At 46.0% G+C, this 17,750-nt stretch overlaps 1 protein-coding gene across 8 annotated transcripts in view; it reads left to right on the top strand.

The window, feature by feature from the left end:
• The first annotated feature begins 923 nt into the window (after positions 1–923).
• The window catches only part of P2RX3 (purinergic receptor P2X 3), a 33,543-nt gene continuing 16,716 nt past the window's right edge, over positions 924–17,750 (top strand). For 2 of the 8 annotated variants that reach the window (XM_081877540.1, XM_081877543.1), the window contains exon 1: positions 13,813–14,144. In XM_081877540.1, the coding sequence (XP_081733666.1) occupies positions 14,094–14,144 (51 nt within the window). In that variant the 5' untranslated portion in view covers positions 13,813–14,093. Of the gene's footprint in view, positions 1,229–11,213; positions 11,297–12,121; positions 12,699–13,812; positions 14,145–17,750 lie in introns of those variants that run through there. The other 6 variants (XM_081877538.1, XM_081877541.1, XM_081877539.1 and 3 more) reach the window with 6 other exon arrangements.

The raw sequence follows: 17,750 nt of genomic DNA, 5'->3' as shown, positions 1-17,750 counted from the left end.
AAAATTACAGTAAAAACATTGTAAAATTACAATGAAAACATAATGGGGGGGGATTTAAAATACAGATTAAAATACAATTTAAAATGTAGCCTCATTTTAAAAGTAGCCCATAGATCAAAACCATAAGGGGAGGGAAACATAAGGGTCAGACTGAATCCACACCAAAGGCCAGGTGGAACAGCTCTGTCTTGCAGGCCCTGCGGAAAGATGTCAAGTCCCGCAGGGCCCTAGTCTCTTGTGACAGAGCTTTCCACCAAGTTGGTGCCAGTACTGAAAAGGCCCTGGCCCTAGTTGAGACCAGTTCCAATTTTTCTTCTTCAAACTGCTTCACACTGTCTCAGGCAAATTCTCCTACTGTCCCTACTGTCCCACAAAACAAATGCCGTAAACTGGACCCCTGGACCTAGCCTAATATGCTTCCTTTTTTCGGCTACTGAGCTTTGGTAAGTGAACTTGAATTGTGCGTCTTGAGACAGATAGCCCAAAGGAATAACCAGGAACTTCCTTTTGCGGTTGCTCATACTGTCACTGATTTGGGACTAGGATCCCACTGTTTCCAATGCAGGCAGCATCTTGTCAGAATGATTTCCCATTTTCCAATGTCGTCTCCGGAGGGGAATATTATTCAGCTTTCTCCTCCCCCTTTCCTTCCTTCCCCTTTGACTGATGTTGCGAAGGTCTGACACAGCAGGGGCACTATCTGTAGAGCTGGAACACCACTCAGAGGAAATGTAGCAATTGCAGATTCATTATTTAATGCTCAGATCTCTTCCATCTAGGCACTCGCTAGAATCCAATTTGTAATTGATGAGCTGGAAAGCCCCACCTTTCTCTGACTGCATCACTGGGTGTTGGGTAGGGGTGGGGGTGGGGAAAGAGATCTTATAAAAAGGGGTCCCAGCGTCTCAAGCATGCCCAGAGTAGCAGGAGACAACAGCAGGAGGGAGCCAGCAGAACTTCTTCCTTTCAAAAAGCTTCTGAATGTTCTCCCTGCGCAGATTACACCTCCGTGTCTACCACTCATAGACCCATCACAACACCCTTGACATTCCAGTCCGGTCTGCAGAACATCTTGGATTTGCTCCTCGGCGCCCAGGCTTTCCTTCGGCATGAACTGTGTGGCAAACTTCTTCACCTATGAAACCACCAAATCGGTGGTGGTAAAAAGTTGGACCATCGGCGTGATCAACCGGGCCGTCCAGTTGCTGATCATTTCCTACTTCATTGGGTGAGGAATGGCATGTGAATGGGGGAAATATTCTCACTTGGGGGAGGGAGGGCGGCTGTAGGAGAAACAAGGTAAGGGCTTACACCCCACAAATCATCATCGCTCGAGGTGACAACTTTTTACACAAAGGTATTGGTAGAGGACAGTAGAACAAGGAAAGTGTTGGGGAAGTAACCAAGAACAGCTTGGCTACCTTAAAAACCTTGCCTTATTTTTGATGGGTGTGAGAAACCAGGTAGATAAGGCTGCTAAGTCAGGGCTTTTTTTCAGTCAGAAATCACCGAAACTCAGTTCCAGCACCTCTCAGGTGGGGACCATTGCCACTGTAAGAGAAAACAAGGAAGGTGTTCATGGTGAGTTCTGGTCTTTCTTTTTCTAGAAAAATAGCACTGTGCCAAGTGAATGGTTCTAAATGTAACTTGTTCCTGTAAGGGAGACTTGAAATACATAGAGATTTTCACTTGGATTCTCCAAACTTGCAAAGATCTCTAAGGAAATAATAACTCACATAGGCATGCCTGTCAGCTCTGGAAAAGGAACGTGCAGTTGCAGGTGGCAGGAAGGCTTATGTGGTCCCACGAGGCTGCGGACAGTGTTGTCTCTGGCTTGTGGGGTTTGGGTAGCGGATAGAAAATGATTACCATCTCTCACAAGTCTAGAGTTGAGGAGCTGTTTGGAGAGCCAGGAGACTTGGATTCAGGGCCACAGCAAATTTTATTTGTGAAGACCCTGTTTCGTTTCATCATCCTAAGGGGATGTTGTACAAATTCATGGGCTTCTGCCCTTTGATAGCCCCAAGGAAATCATAGACAAAAAGGAGCTACTGCTGTTGCTGCTGCTTTTTAACTGAAGAAGTGCTTCACAATTATTTGCCTATTGTGCCATGTGTTTACCTGAGACCAAGTAGCTGAATTCATGTTGTCCCTTCAGAGACTTTGTTTGGACGTGTGATTATGTAGGCAAGCTTGTCCACACATACTGTATAGTCATTTCTTCCAGCAAAAGAAGGATTCTGATAACTCTTTGCACTATGCTGTGCCATTGCAAACTTGCCACCCGAGCCAGAGCATCCAGCCCCACAGAGAGGCTGACTTTACCACATGCCATGATAAAATTTGCTTTACCAGATGGCAAGAGGCTCCTGGTGGTAGTTTTAATTCATTCTACTCGTGGCTTTTATGGGTTGGGTGTTCATTTGAATGTGAGCAAAGAAGAGGGACACGTGCACGTTTGAACAGACAGAGATGGGGGAGCTGCGTGTCGTTCCTGGAAAAGTAAATCTATCAGTGTGCTGAATGTGGGAGATCTGTAAGAATAACTGAAGCAAGGACGTGATTCATAGGTTAGTGGCAGACAGCACATGATTTGACTGCACAAAGCCCCCTGCTCCATCTCTCCACATCTTCAGGGAAAAGGATTAGGGAGCAGGTGATGTGAAAGAGTTCAGCTTGAGACGCTGGAGAGCCACTGGCAGTCAGAGTGGGCAGTGCTGGGCTTGATAGCCAAAAGGTCTGGCCTGGTAGAAGGCAGCTTCCCACAGTTCTCAGGGGAGCTGGGACGGTTTGGGAAGGAGGCGATTAACAGTTCACTTAACTGCTTTGGGATGGGTTCTGTGTTCTGTTTTTCCTGAGACTGTTTATACCGGAGTAGTCTCACTGACATCTTAAAGTTGTTTCTGGGAGAAAAATATATATTGGGGGGTGGGGTAAAGGAGGGGAAGCCTTTTGGGGGATGACTGCATGGGATGGTAACTCTATAAGAAGGTACATTAGTGGATTGTGAGCAGGCTGACCAACTTTGAACTACTTCAGCAGGAAGGGTGTGTGTGTGTGTGTGAGAGAGAGAGAGAGAGAGAGAGAGAGAGAGAGAGAGATTGTGCACATGGAGATCATAGCTGCAGGAGACAACTACTATATAGGGGTAGAGGTTATGAGTAGTTGGAAATTATGGAAGCCAGCAGCTACCTAGGGAACAGTGACTGTGAAGGCCATCTGGTGGCAAAAAAAAGAAGTAATATGGAAACAGCTTTTGCTGCACACAGAGAGATGTAGAGGGGGTGGGGGGAATCACTGCTGGGTATCCTAGTGCCCTGGGCTTACTATTATTGATTACAGTTAAATAGGTCCATGATATGGTTTTGCCTTACATGCGAAAGAATGTTAATGTCTCCTAATGGCCCGTGAAGGTCTCTTTATGGGAGATAATTGTTAGGAGATGGTTTCTTCTAGTTAACAGAGAGCTTTCTGGAATGAGTAGGACGGGAAAGCCAGCGGAATGAGGGGAAGACGATAAAGCCTCAGTTTCCCCAGGCAAGGGGTGGGGGCTGTTGTGAGATGTGTGCCTGTGTATGCTGTAACAGAATAAGCACTTTGAAACTGATATTGTTGTGAAAAGGCAGCACCTATACTTTGGAGCTTCCCGCCAATTCACATCAGGCAGGCACCTTCACTGTATTTTTTCTGTAAGCAAGATCCAAACAGGTAGATGTCAATATGCTTTAATTTCTTTTTAGCTTAGTCCCAATTCTACTTGTTTTTTTAAAAATGTTTTTAACTACTTGTTCTTAACTATTTTTTACAGAGAATGAACATATCTTGTAAACCCCTTAGTTTCATTACAAACAAGCAGTACATTTTTTTTTTGTAAAATAAATATTTGCAGGTAAGAGGGGCAGGATTCAGCTAAAAACAAAAACAAAACACCGCTGCTGTGAGTCAAGCAGTGAAATGGAGGGCCTTGAATTTGGAGCTTTGGGGTTCAAGATTTCTAGTCTGGCCCCACATAGGTCCCTGACTGCAGACCTCAGTCCCTGATCTGTTAAATGGAATGATGGGTTGCTTGTGAGGATAAACTCTACAAAGTCTGCAAAGCAGATTAGTGTTGTCTAATTTCCAGGAAGTCCCATGGAGATAAGTGGGATTATCCCTGTATAAACAGTGTTGGGAAGAGGCTATAAAAGTACAGTATGAAATAATAATTACGAGCTCTATTCTGGGTTGTGAAAGGGGTGGTGAGAGAGGGCAGCTATATTAGCAAGTGTCCTGGTTATATGCAGAGATGGTAGTAGTATATGGGAGCTGCAACAGTGGACACTTCCAGATGAGCATTGAACCTGAATTGTTTGTAGGAAGATTAGGTGATGTCTGTTCATTGGGTATTCACTTTGATTTGTTTCTCATGACCTTAAGATGACCATTTCATCAAGCATACCATCCAGTGCATTTTCCCGGTCACTTTCCTTATCTCAAAAAGTGGGAGTGGATTTGTCATGCAGGACACCAAATCCACTTTAATTGCACAACCTGAATTTGCTGGTGTATGATTGAATCCCACCTGAAAATAGATAGCCTGCAAGCACTCAGTGCCAGAAGATTGGTGGGAGTTCATTTGCTTGATGAGGCACAGACTTGTTTCCTGGGCATCCTTCCAGAGGAATATGAACGGAGGGGCTGATGGCAGGAAATAGGTGGAGGCCAAGCCCCCCCCCCCCTGCCATCTTTGCTTGAGTGCTTGGACAGAATTGTTCCCCACCCCAAGCCTGATGTTGTTAACCAGAGTTCCATTAGCATGGCTAGCCGCTTGGGCCTTGCCCATTACTTTCTCTCTCCCCTATGCATACTCCCCTCTTCCGGGGGAAACACAATTTCTTATCCGCTACTGCATTGCTGGGGAAAACTCGGCTGTAAATCCTGTCTTCCCTCTCCACTCCCAGGGGTCTAACAGACTAAAGAACATTGTTCTTCTTGAGACAATTATTTAGCAGTGCAATAAATGCACAGGCTCTAATCCAGCATTAGTTCCCTATGATTAAGGCTGCAGTCCTAAGCACATTTACTAGGGAGTGAAAACCGTCAAAACATAGTTACAGGTAGGGAGCCGTGTTGGTCTGCCGTAGTCAAAACAAAATAAAAATTTCCTTCCAGTAGCACCTTAGAGACCAACTAAGTTTGTTATTGGTATGAGCTTTCATGAGCATGCACACGTCTTCAGACACCTGAAGAATCTGAAGTATCTGAAGAAGTGTGCATGCACACGAAAGCTCATACCAATAACAAAGTTGGTCTTTAAGGTGCTACTGGAATGAATTTTTAAATTTTGTTTTGTCAAAGCATAGTGCAACTTACCGTATTTTTCTGTGTATAACACGCTCCCGTGTATAAGATGTCCCCTATTTGGGGGGACCCAAAATTAAGAAAATAGGCAGATATTGCCCAGAGTTGTTGAGCTTTTTTAAGGGGGGATTGCCCAGGGCCGTTCAGCTTTTGTGGGGAGATTGCCGAAATTCCCTTGCCCACCTGAGCAAAGCTTCCTATTGCAGACGACGCAAAAGCCACCAAACATCTGACCGCAATCCGCCAGCAGCTGCCTATCCCCTGCCCAACTGAATTGTCGCTGCAGCAGCCAATTTTAAAAAGCCCTTGCCGCAGCCAACAATCACGCACGATACCACCGCAGACAATCTCCAGCTCCCGGTGGCAACCAATCCCCGATCACCCCTCTGCACTACCCATGTATAAGACGAGCCCAATTTTTCAACATTACTTTAACATAATTAATAATAATAATAATAATAATAAGTATTATTTATTTATTTATTTATTTATTTATTTATTTATTTATTTATTTATTTATTTATTTATACCCCGCCCTCCCTGGCCAGAACAGGGCTCAGGGCAGCTAACACCAATAAAACTACAATAAAACATTAAAGAAAAAACAGTTAATTAAAATACGGGTTAAAATACAATTTAAAATGCAGCTTCATTTTAGTAGTAGCCCATAAATCAAAACCATAAGGGGAGGGAAACATAAGGGTCAGACTGAGTCCAAACCAAAGGCCAGGTAGAACAGCTCCATCTTGCAGACCCTGCTGAAAGATGTCAAATCCCGCAGGGACCTGGTCTCTTGTGACAGAGCGTTCCACCAAGTTGGGGCCAGTACTGAAAAGGCCCTGGCCCTAGTTGAGACCAATTTAACCACCTTGCGGCTCAGGACCTCCAAAGTGTTGTTATTCGTGGACCTTAAGGTCCTCCACGGGGCATACCAAGAGAGGTGGCCCCGTGGGTATGAGGGTCCTAGGCCACATAGGGCTTTAAAGGTCAAAATCAGCATCTTAAACCTGACCCTGTACTCCACTGGGAGCCAGTGTAACTGGTAAAGCACTGGATGAATGTGATCCCATGGCAAGGACCCCGTAGGGAGCCTCACTGTGGCATTCTGCACCCACTGGAGTTTCTTGGTCAGCTTCAAGGGCAGCCCCGTGTAGAGCAAGTTACAATAATCAAGCCTGGGGGTGACCGTCACATGGATAACTGTGGCCAGATCAGGGCGAGAAAGGTAAGGGACCAACGGCTTGATACGGCGGAGATGGGAAAATGCCAGCTTTGCCGTGGCTGAAACCTGCGCCTCGATGGAAAGGGAGGCGTCGAAGGTTACACCCAAGCTCTTGATAGAAGGTGCTGGCACTAATTGAGCTTCCGCAAAAGATGGAAGTTGGCCCCCCCCAACCCCATGTCGTCCCGACCCAGCCAGAGGACCTCTGTCTTCAAAGGATTTAACTTCAACGCAGCCATCCATAAAAAATCCTCATCTTATACACGGGAAAGTACGGTACTTCTGCGTAAATATGCATAAGATTGGGCCATCCATCTTATTGAATGCAATCTGACCTCAGTCACAAGTTGTTCTTATAGTAGTTTCAATGGGCCTCATGCTACAATGCTATGGAGACCTCCTTGGGAGTAAGCCCCCTTGAACTTAGTATGATTTACTTCCAATAAACACGCATAGGAATGGGCTGTTAGTCACCACACACTGTAGCTAGATCAGGACTACAGTGTTTTACCCATCTGATGTGTGGGGTCCTCAAGGTAGTCCATATTTCACATACTTAAACTGCAGTATGTTGTCACTGGTAAAGATTCCCCGCACCTGCGCATGCACACAGTGCAATTGTGGGACTTGTTAGATAGCACATGAAATCTCTCAACCGGCAAGTGAAATAACCACCCTGTTTCATTTCTGTGTGATGCTATGAGCATGGGCGATTTGCAGTGGTGTTTCCCAGAGAGTTGAGGGTAGTCTGAAAGATAAGTTGCTGCTTGCAATGAGATTCTCATCACACTTTCACAGCTAGAAATGGGTTTGGGAGGGTTTTGTATTGTGCTGCAAAGTTCCTTGTTCTTGACACTTTGATATGCCTGATCTACTTCCTGGCACCACCTTCTTTGAGGCTTCTCACTACACCTGTAGCTGGCCTGGCCTTTTAAACGGGTGTTCAGCTTATCCACATTGTTCTGCCTTCTGAGCCGGAACGCTCAAGAGCATTGCTTCCTTACTGGAAGAAGAACGCATCAGCAACACAAACTCAAAAGTGATGCTGCCTTTGGCTAATCTTTGCCTAATTAATGTACAGAACAGATACACCCTTGGCCACAAGAATAAAGTGCAGTGTGGTAGCAGTCTCACTTAGCGCTGTCTCAGAATTCTGTTGCATCCCATGCAAAATAAAAGTTTAACCATATCACTAGCCTACTTGGGATGTTTAGCAATAGGTAATTGCTGTCTTGCTATCCAAAAATAATAAATAGAATGTATGTTTATTTATTTATTTGTTTGTTTATTGCATTTAAATCTCAGCTTTCCTCCAAGGAACTTAAGAGTGGTATACATGGTTCTCTACCTTCACATTTTCTCCTCACAACAATCCTATGGGGTAGGTTAGGCTGAAAGATAACAACTGGCCCAAGGTCACTCAGTGAACTTCCTGACTGTGTAGGGATTTGAACCCTGGTCTTCCAGGTCCTATTCCAACACTCTAACCAGTAGGTTATATATCTTACCTCTGTGGAAGGAGTATGTGCACATCTGGCTATGTGTAGTTCTTCATCAGCCCCTAGGATCAGCAGCGCAGTGGAAGGGGAACTCAGGGGAGCACAGTTCCATGATATTTATTCTGAGTAGTGTGAGGGCTATCAGGTGCCAGAATAATTGACAGACTTTCCTTATTTTGGCAAGTGACTGAGATGACAGTGAGGTTTTCCAGTTTGATTGTGGCAGAATAACAGAAGTCAGAGAATGAGGGAAATAAGCAAAGAACAGATACTCCTTTCCTTTTCTCTGAAGGATGCCAACTTCATGCTAGTGGTTTGAACTTCTTTGCAATAATGTTTGCATTTCGTTTCTTTCACCCCTGGTTAAAGCATATCTCTTCTGCCAGGCACCTGACAGCTGGTTGATGACCTATTCAGGGTGTTTTTTTCCAGCTGGAACCAGTGATTATTTTTCGGGGGGGACGCATACCCCTAAACATTTTGTGAATCTAATTTTGACCTCATTGAGGGGCAGTATTTCAATATGAGTAGGAAAATGAGAGTATCCACAAACATTTTTAAAGAAAAAAAGCAGTGACTGGAACTCACCGGAACTCAGTTCCGGCACCTGTCAGGTGAGTGCCATCACCATTATAAGAGAACAAGGGAGGAGTTCATTGTGAGTTCCAGCACCTCTTTTTCTAGAAAAATAGCACTGAACCTATTGGATTAAACGTTCTTCTGCTGAGTTTGTGTGTGCCTACATTTTTGGGCTCCACTTGAGGGTTTGGTTGTGAACCTCCTGCAGGTATTGCTGTGTGAGCCATCACGACGAGCTCCCGCACTTCAGCCTTTAGCTGCCTGTGATGCCTTATTAGATTCTGCACAGATCGAAAGGATACATGATACTCCTGTACAAACCACAATTAGTTGCAGGGTCTATGCAGGCTCTCAAGTTAACACATGTAGATTGGGGATGCTGCATGTCACAGCAATCCTTTACTCACTTAGCATGAAAGACCTTTAAAAGAGGATTCGACGTATTCATGGAGGATAAGGCTGCGCAGCAGCCGTGTTGTTGGCTGTGCACTTCCTCCACCATTGGAGACAGCATTTCTCTGAATACCAAGTGGGGAGAGTGCTGTTTTCATTCCGGTCCTGCTTTTGGGGGCTTTCCATGGGCATCTGGTTGGTCACTGAGAAAACAGGGTGCAGGACAAGATGTGCCTTTGACCTGACCCAGAAGGCTGTCTCTTCTCACCGTCTTATGTTCTTACATAGTAAATGTGGATTGAAAAGGCTCTTGTGTCACACGATGCAGGTACTGCTAACCCCCCCCCCTTCACAGGGTTTCATTTGGCTCACAGCCTAGCGAAGCATTTGCAGTCTGTGTAATGGACCTGCTGCTCCAAGCTGGCGCATGGAGTCTAGGAATTGGCATGACATTGATTGTACCACAAAGCATGAAATACGTTTGTGGTCATGGATTCCATTAGCTTCTGAGGAACCTTCAGGAACTTCCATTTTACTAAGAGGCAGGTTTATAACTCTCGATTGTGGGGGAAACTCCATGCTTATGTTCTAAATTAGGGCAAGAAAAAAGAAAAGGGGGGGCTGGGTAAGTATTTGGGGAGGGGGACTTCTCAGATCCAGCTACTGATCTTTTCCCTATGCAAACAGATCAATCCCATCCCAAGGAAAGGGGATCAAATCATCCCCCCCGCTAAATATTTAAATCAGGAGACCCCCCAAATGGAGAGTTTAAGTAGGTAGACACTTGAAAGCAATATGCTCTTGTTAGCCCTCATTCCACACCTTGTTGGCATCCATCTGTCTCGGGAGACAATGGAGGAGTGTGCCTTTGGGGGTAACTGCTGGAAGGTTGCAACTCCTGCTGTGGCTGTGGAGAACAATGTGGGAGAGACATGTTTTGTTGCAGCTGAGGCAGATGAAGGCGTCTGGTTGGTTGTGCTGCTGCAGATGCACCGTGGCATGAATCAGGAGACCACCACCTCCAAACAGAGAGTTTAGGTACGCACGCACTTGAAAGCACTATGCTCACGTTAGCCATCATCCTACAGCAGTAGGTGGAGACAGGATGCATTGCCATAGAAGGGATAGACATTGGCTTCATTCGCTGGATGGGTGTGGTATGGTTCAGATGCCAGGGTGAGGGAAAGCACATGGTCTTCCTAAAATGAAAGATTATTATTGCAGGGTGATGGTATATACCCAGCTTTTACCAATCTGCCCCCCAATGTTTTGGACTACAACTCCCATGAGCTCTAGCAAGCATAGGCTGGTGGTAGTTGTAGCCCAGAACTTTGGATGGGGGCCAGGCTGGTATAACCCATCTAGTGTCTGACTCTCTCTTGCCTGCTGCCGCACTGGAGTGATGTGCTGGGGTTGTTCTTAGCCTTGCTAGTTTGTAACTACCAAGTAGTCAATATAAAATGGTGTTGACCCAGCAGAGAAGTTGTCACCATTTCTGAGCCTCATGCTGGCAAAGTCCCTTCCACACAGTACTTGCAAATATCAGCATCCTTGCTAGAGGGACAGGGCATTTTTCCCAGTGACAAAACTGGGATGGTCTGAGTGCTGGGGAAATGTGTGACATCCCTTCAATAAAAGCTCTTCCTCAAGAGGAGGGGACTGGATTCTGTGCGTATGTTGCCTAAAACATCAAAACTCCAGTTTTTGGCAAAGGCAGTAGGAAAGGAGTGATGTAAGATAGGATAAACCCTTCTACTTCTTCTGAGTTGATCAAACAGAGGGAAATAAATGGACCATTTAACTGCTTCATTTCAAATGACCGTGTGCTTAATGTTGTTAGCATTTTACCAAGTTCTAAGTGGGTATGGAAGGGGGGAAATATCTAATTTAATTTGATCCATTAGTGGCTTCCAACCTTGAATGTTGGCATCTGATACTTCATGAGGTTTTTTTTTTTGGGGGGGGGGTTGTTCTCCTTTGTGATGTTCAAAGGCTGTCATTCTGGTATGGATGGGATGGCATCAGCTGTGCCTGGCTCACATGGTCTTCTTCAGCAAGGGAAGGGATGAACAAGGAAGTGATGTCTCATAGCGGAGGCCATTTTTTAATCTCTAGGCAACCAAAGAGGGATCCAGCAGGGAGACTGAATCCCTCAGACTGGAAATTAGCTGCAAACATTTAGCCGGGAAGATAATTGGCAATTGGAACAGTTTGCCAATGGATGTGCTTGATTCAGCGCTAGATGTCTGATATCCCATAAAAGGTACAGACACTATCTAAGAATTACTGGAGGGATAATATATGCACCCTGCTGTATGCCGGAAATCAGACTGATGATAGAAAGGCCCTTTACAATCTGTGATTCACTGAAATCCAAATTAGACAAACTGCATTACAGATTGCATTCTTAAGCACATGCTCTTATTGGGGAGCAGGCTTAATTGAAATCAGTGGGATGTGCTGCTGAGTAAATGTGTTCAGGTGACATTTTTCCATTTGGCCAGTGCTGATATGCTTCCTGGCCTCCTTTTTGGTAAAGTCACAGTTGTCAGAGCCATCAGCTGCATGGATGGCGTTTCTATCTATCGCTGTGATAAATCAATATAAATCTGAGCGCTAGAGGGCAGCACCCAACAAAAAATGAGATGCGAAGTAAAAATTGCCTTACAATTTGGTTTGGACAAAAACATTCTTTTAAACGCCCTCCTACAGGGCTTATCGTCATTTATTGCTTAGCAGGGAGGCCTGTTGTGGGAAACAGCATTTTTTTGGAAGCAATAACTGGGAGGGATCTGCTATTATGGGGCACGGGGCTAATGGTATAGATAGGACAACGTCTGAACTGGAAAATAGTATGTTTATGGTTCAAACTTCATTTTAAAAGGACCTGAAAGCCTCACATCATCACTTCCTTTGCTTGCCAGAGCAAGCAGAAGCTGTCAATTACCCTTGCGCTCCAGCAGATCACCTCATCACTCCTTCTCTGAAGAAAGCCCCCAACCCCCCAATTCTCATAACAAGGCAACCAGAAGAGGCTTTTGAAATGCCAAACAAATTCATAACATCTGTACTGACTGCAATAGAAATGGATTACGCCCACCGGGAGGGAGCTGGAGACCCCAAGATGAGATAACCGGCTGGCAACAGCTGAGAGAATGGAAGATGTGACCTCGCTGCCACAGGGCTATGCAGAAGCATGAGGAGAAGCTACTTGACCCCAAGATCTAGTAGTCATAGGGAGCTATTCCGTTAACAATGCTAATGCTTAGGACACCAAAACAGGGCTAAGCAGTGTGCTGGACTCCAGCTCCCATTATCTCTGACCATCCGCCATGCTGATGGCAGTTGGAGCCCAACTGCAGTGGGAGCACACTAACTTAGCTAACCCTGCAGTAAAAGATCAGGGTGGTTTTTGCTCATGTAAATTAGTCCACCATTATTTTTCATGCCTTGTGATTTCATACAAGGCATGCCTAGCACTAGAGGACTTGCTAACTGGTTTATTCCCCCCCTCCCCCCCATTCCGCAGGTGGGTGTTCTTGCACGAGAAGGCCTATCAGATAAGGGACACCTCCATTGAGTCCTCTGTGGTGACCAAGGTGAAAGGCTTTGGCAAGTACAGTAACCAGGTCATGGACACGGCTGATTATGTTACGCCTCCACAGGTAAGCCTTCACGAAGTTCTCGGGGAGGGAGTTGGGATGAAAGGGTATGGAGCTCTTCCGAGGCTGAAAGGTGGGTAGGCCGTTTGGTTTGTAGATGTCTGGATAAATCGATCATTTTTATTTTTGTCATCATGATTTCAATTTAATAGTCGCTTGCTATGTAAGGAGTCTCTACGTTACTTGAGAGCATAAAGTATAATATAAAATCAGAAAAAAGCAATACAAGCTATACAATAACGCATAGCACAGACCCAATAAAGCAGCAGCAAACCCTTCAGCAGCTGAGTATGGCTTCAGCAAAAACTTGGGGTGGGGGTGGGGGTAATGTGGCTCCCCTCTCAGAAAAATATTCCCTGGTATAGTTTGTGCACGACTGTGCATCACTTTCTGTAAGAAAAATTACTATATACCTGATTACTAGCAAGGGAATGCATATGCTGACTGATTCCATGGATTAACATTATTTGCAAAGTGATAAGAATGTTCTAGAACCGTGGTTCCCAACATGGGGCACATGCCCCACAGGGGGGCAATTTGATTGGGGGGGGCAATTCGAGAATGAGTTATTAGCAGTGAATGGCCTTTTAGGCTTCCTCCAAATGTATATGAATTCACTTTTTGAATAATAATAATTATATATCACGGGGGGGGGGGATTTTAGAGATTCTTAGGTGGGGCATGGCCAAAAAAAGGTTGGGAACCACTGTTCTAGAACGACCCATTCAGCATGGCCGGCCTGCCCATGAGGCTGGTTGAAGTAGCTGCCTCAGGTGGTGGAAGTTGAAAAGACAGTGCCCCCATGGGTGCCCCCTGCCGTGCCGCCAGTGGAGAAGTGGCACTGGCACTGACATCAATTCTCCACCAGTGACTGTCCTTCAGCTTCCCAGGTATGGGCAGCATGGTGACACGTTCCCATTTCATCTCAGGAGGCAAAACAGGAAGCGCTGCCCCTGCCATTCAATCATCCGAATCACCCCCTGATGTTGCAGCCATCAAGTGATAAATGTGCAGGCATGAACCAGATATACATACATAATATTTTAATGGTGCAAATGAGCCATTTGTGTTTGCATACGGTGTCTGTATTTTAAAAGAACAAACATGGTTGCACAATTTCAGATGCTCAGTTGTGAGTATTTCCTGCCCTGGGGAATCACACCTGAGTGCAAACCTTGTTTAAAGCACTTCTAAATGCCTTCTTGGAAAATAAGTGTCTTAATGATTTCATGCCTGCTTACTTGCCACGGCAAACGGTGCCATACAGAAAGATTGTTGGTAGCAATACAGTACAGATGAAGGTATGAAGAACCTTTCTTGTGGATCTAAGGCAGCAAGTAACTGGCATCAGCAGAACTGTAGATAAAAGTTTATTGGAGTCTTGAGTCGGAATATTCTATGGATATGCGTTCAGATTTCATTGTACCTTCAGCATCAAATCTGAGACAGGTCAGTGAGCACAAGCAATTGTGTTCTAAATATATACACACTGTACTTCTCAGGACCGCAGATAACCCTTCTATGCTGTTCCCCCCCAACCCCATTGGAACTGTAACAGAGTTCTAACGTTGCTCTCATGTTCCCCAACTGAGCAGGAAATTCCCAAAACATGTTCAGGCCCATTAGGAATACAAAGAATGCAGAAGAAGAGTTCCATGAATAGAAAACATTGCGGGTAAGAACATGAGCTGGTCCCACTCCCCACCCCCAAAGATGATAGGAACAACTGCTCCAAATTGTGGAGCCACCAACTTCATCCCAGTTGTTTCTGATTTTTGCTGCATGTTGCAGTGAAACTGATGGATGGGGTGGAATCCAAGAGTAAGGCTTAGTCAAGGATATGGCGTCCTGAGGTCCCTGCCAGCTTTTGCAAGTGGACTGAACCCAGGCAGCTGAATGTGGACCTCTGCCTGGGAGTTGGGGACAACAGGATAGGATTGTCAATTCATTTGACTTGGTCACCGCAAACTGAGTTTTCATGGGGCTTAATAAAAGAGCGTTCATGTTCATTTATTTGATTTTAAAATCTTTAAACTGCCCTTTGTCCAGACAAATCCTCGGGTGGTGTAGAATAAGAACAATATACTGTTGTGTGCCACCCCAAGATCCAATTGGTGTGAGGTTCCAAGGTTTACCCAAGGTTTGTGCTTCCTTTGAAAAGAGGGACAGCGGAGATTGTGGTGTTGTTATGATATATGGCTTATATACAACCTGAGCCTACGATGGCATTAACACTCCAAGAGGGCCTTGTTTATCCCATAGCCACAGCCTTGCATTCACACACAAATCAAACATCACTCTTACTTTCTGGCTTCCCAGCATGCAGCATTTTTCCAGCTTCTAGCTCACACCCTTCAATTCTTCGCTCTCACCTTTGTCTTTCTAACTACCAGCAAGTTTTGTATCTGGCACAGATCCACTTCCTTTGTTCTCTTAATGTCCCCATAATCTAGGCTATCACCTCACCAGGAAGCTAGGCTGACTCTTCTAGGAATTTTAATCCCAGTTTATATTACACTTGCTGGACAGGGGATAGAAGAGTTTCAGCATACAGCCTACTCCCCGCCTTCCCACCACCAGCCAACTCATAACAATACAATAGAATCAAAACAGAATTCACCATAATAAAGATACACACACCCATTCCCTGTTACACCCCACCCAAACTCCCTGCAAATGCCACACACTCTTTTTTAAAGAAATAAATTTTATTTTCCATTTTTTTCCATAGGATTTTGACATAAATACAATCCAGTATTTTTCAACAAATATATGCAAATACTACAGTCTTAAACTGGCATCAAATAAATTGTAAAGCCCAGCTTTTTGGGGATGGGGGGGGGATTGCCATGTCAAATGGGTCCTGTGCTGTTTTATGGCCTTAAAAGTACGCAGCAGGACCCATCCGTATATCTTAATGACTTTTTATGGTCTCCTGAATGGGCAGTTTGCCTGCAGGGCTGGAATATGGGACAGTTCTCAGCAGTTGTGTACATGAGAAACAGCACTGGCAATTTAAATAGGCAACAAATACAGAGACTGGCAGGATGGAGAGAAAGTCAGACTCTTGTGGTTGGCTGGAGTTAGCTGGAACTGGAACTGGGGTGTTCAGCAGCTGCTACCTACGTGTGGGATGTCTGTTTGCCTCCAGACTGCTTGCCTATTTGAAGGGGGAGGGGGACAAATATTGCAAAGAAAACCAGAACTCAGTTGCTTTTGTACACAGGGAGAACTCATCCCAGCAGCAGAGCCCCTGAAGCTCTTTATCACTCAGGGAAACAGCAAATGTGTAATCTCCTAGCACACACCTTCCTCCATTAGGGGTGGGGATCAACCGCCCCCCCCTTTTGCTTAGTGCTAGACCAGGGGTCACCAAACTTTTTCAGCAGGGGGCCGGTCCTCTGTCCATCAGACCTTGGGGGGGGGGCAGACTATATTTTTGGAGGGAAATGAACAAATTCCTATGCCCCACAAATAACTCAGAGATGCATTTTAAATAAAAGCACACATTCTATTCATATAAAAACACGCTGATTCCCGGACCATACACAGGCTGGACTTAGAAGGCGATTGGGCTGGATCCAGCCCCCGGGCCTTAGTTTGCTTGCCCATGTGCTAGACTGAGCAGTTTGCATTCCTTCATCCTTAAGCATTTTTAGAAAGTTATCTGAAGGCATTTCCTGTTCTGCATGGCAGGACATGGGTCAGGAATTGAAATATACTCAGAGTCGCAAAGTGATTTCATGCTCTTTATTCAGCTCATAGTGGTGAGGAGGAATGAATGAATGTCCCCTCAAAGTATCTGCTTTATATACATTATTTACACAATGGGCTGCACATGATTGGCTAATTCCAGGATTCTACTGTAGGCCAATCAGGTTGTGGATTCACTTCTATCTGGAGCATGACTGGGTGGTTCCTGCTAACCAATCATACTGCTGCATTGTTCTAGGACCAATCAGACTGCTGCATTCTGAATCCTATTGTTCTAGGACCAATCAGACTGCTGCCTTTTGGAGCCTATTGTTCTAGGACCAATCAGACTGCTGCAGTTTGGATCCTATTCAACTCAGTACATAACACCCCTCCCCTCTAAGTTCCAGTCCTGCCCGGAAGGTCGCATTCATAGTCCTCAAGGTACGCCGGTGGCCTACGTGTGCGTTGCGGCCTGGGGTGTTCCCTGGTCCGGGGTTCAGGTTCTGGCTCGTGTTCCAAGGATGGGGCTGTTTGGTCTGGCGCAACCGGCTCGCTCAGTCGTGGTTCTGGTTCCGGTGTCCTTTCGGCCTCGCGGGTCCTCTCTGTATTTACTGATTCTGCCTCTCCTGCTTGCCCCTGCTGCTCTATGGGCCTCACTGCCCCACTGTTCCCTTGGGACTCCTCTGACCTGTCCTCCTCCTCCTGGTTTTCTCCCGGGAATCGTCGCCGTATCTGGTCGCAGTGGCGGCGCCAGCATTGCCCCCCATCTGTTAGCACCTCGTACGACACGGGGCCCGTGACCCTGGTGACTGTGGCAGGTACCCATGCAGGGCCTGCCCCAAAATTCTTTGCGTACACTGGGTCCTGGGCCTCGAAGGTCCGGGGGTTCCTGCCTTCCCCCACCACTACCTCATCCTGAGCTCTATCGGGGTGAAGGCGGTCCAATCTGATTGCAAGGCGCCGACCCATTAGTAGTTCAGCGGGGCTCCGGCCAGTCGTTGAGCTGGGGGTGCTGTGCTGTGCTAGAAGGAATGTGGCAAGGCGGTACTCCCAATCCCCTTGCGTCATGCGGCGAAGGGTGTCCTTGGTGGTCCGCACCATGCGTTCTGCTTGGCCATTGGTGGCAGGGTGGAATGGCGCCGAACGGATGTGGCGGATGGCGTTCTGCACTGTGAAGGTTTGAAATTCTCCTGATGTAAATGCAGTCCCGTTGTCTGAGACGAGAGTGTCAGGGAGCCCGTGGGTTGCAAACAGCCTGCGTAGTACCCGGATGGCTGCGGACGTAGAAGTGGACGGTACCAGTGCGACTTCCAGCCATTTGGTGTAGGAGTCCACCACTATGAAGAATGTTTTCCCCTG

Source organism: Podarcis erhardii (assembly GCF_964252035.2).
Source record: "Podarcis erhardii genome assembly, chromosome: 1".
Taxonomy (NCBI): Eukaryota; Metazoa; Chordata; class Lepidosauria; order Squamata; family Lacertidae; genus Podarcis; species Podarcis erhardii.
This window is presented reverse-complemented; position numbering and strand designations above follow the sequence as displayed.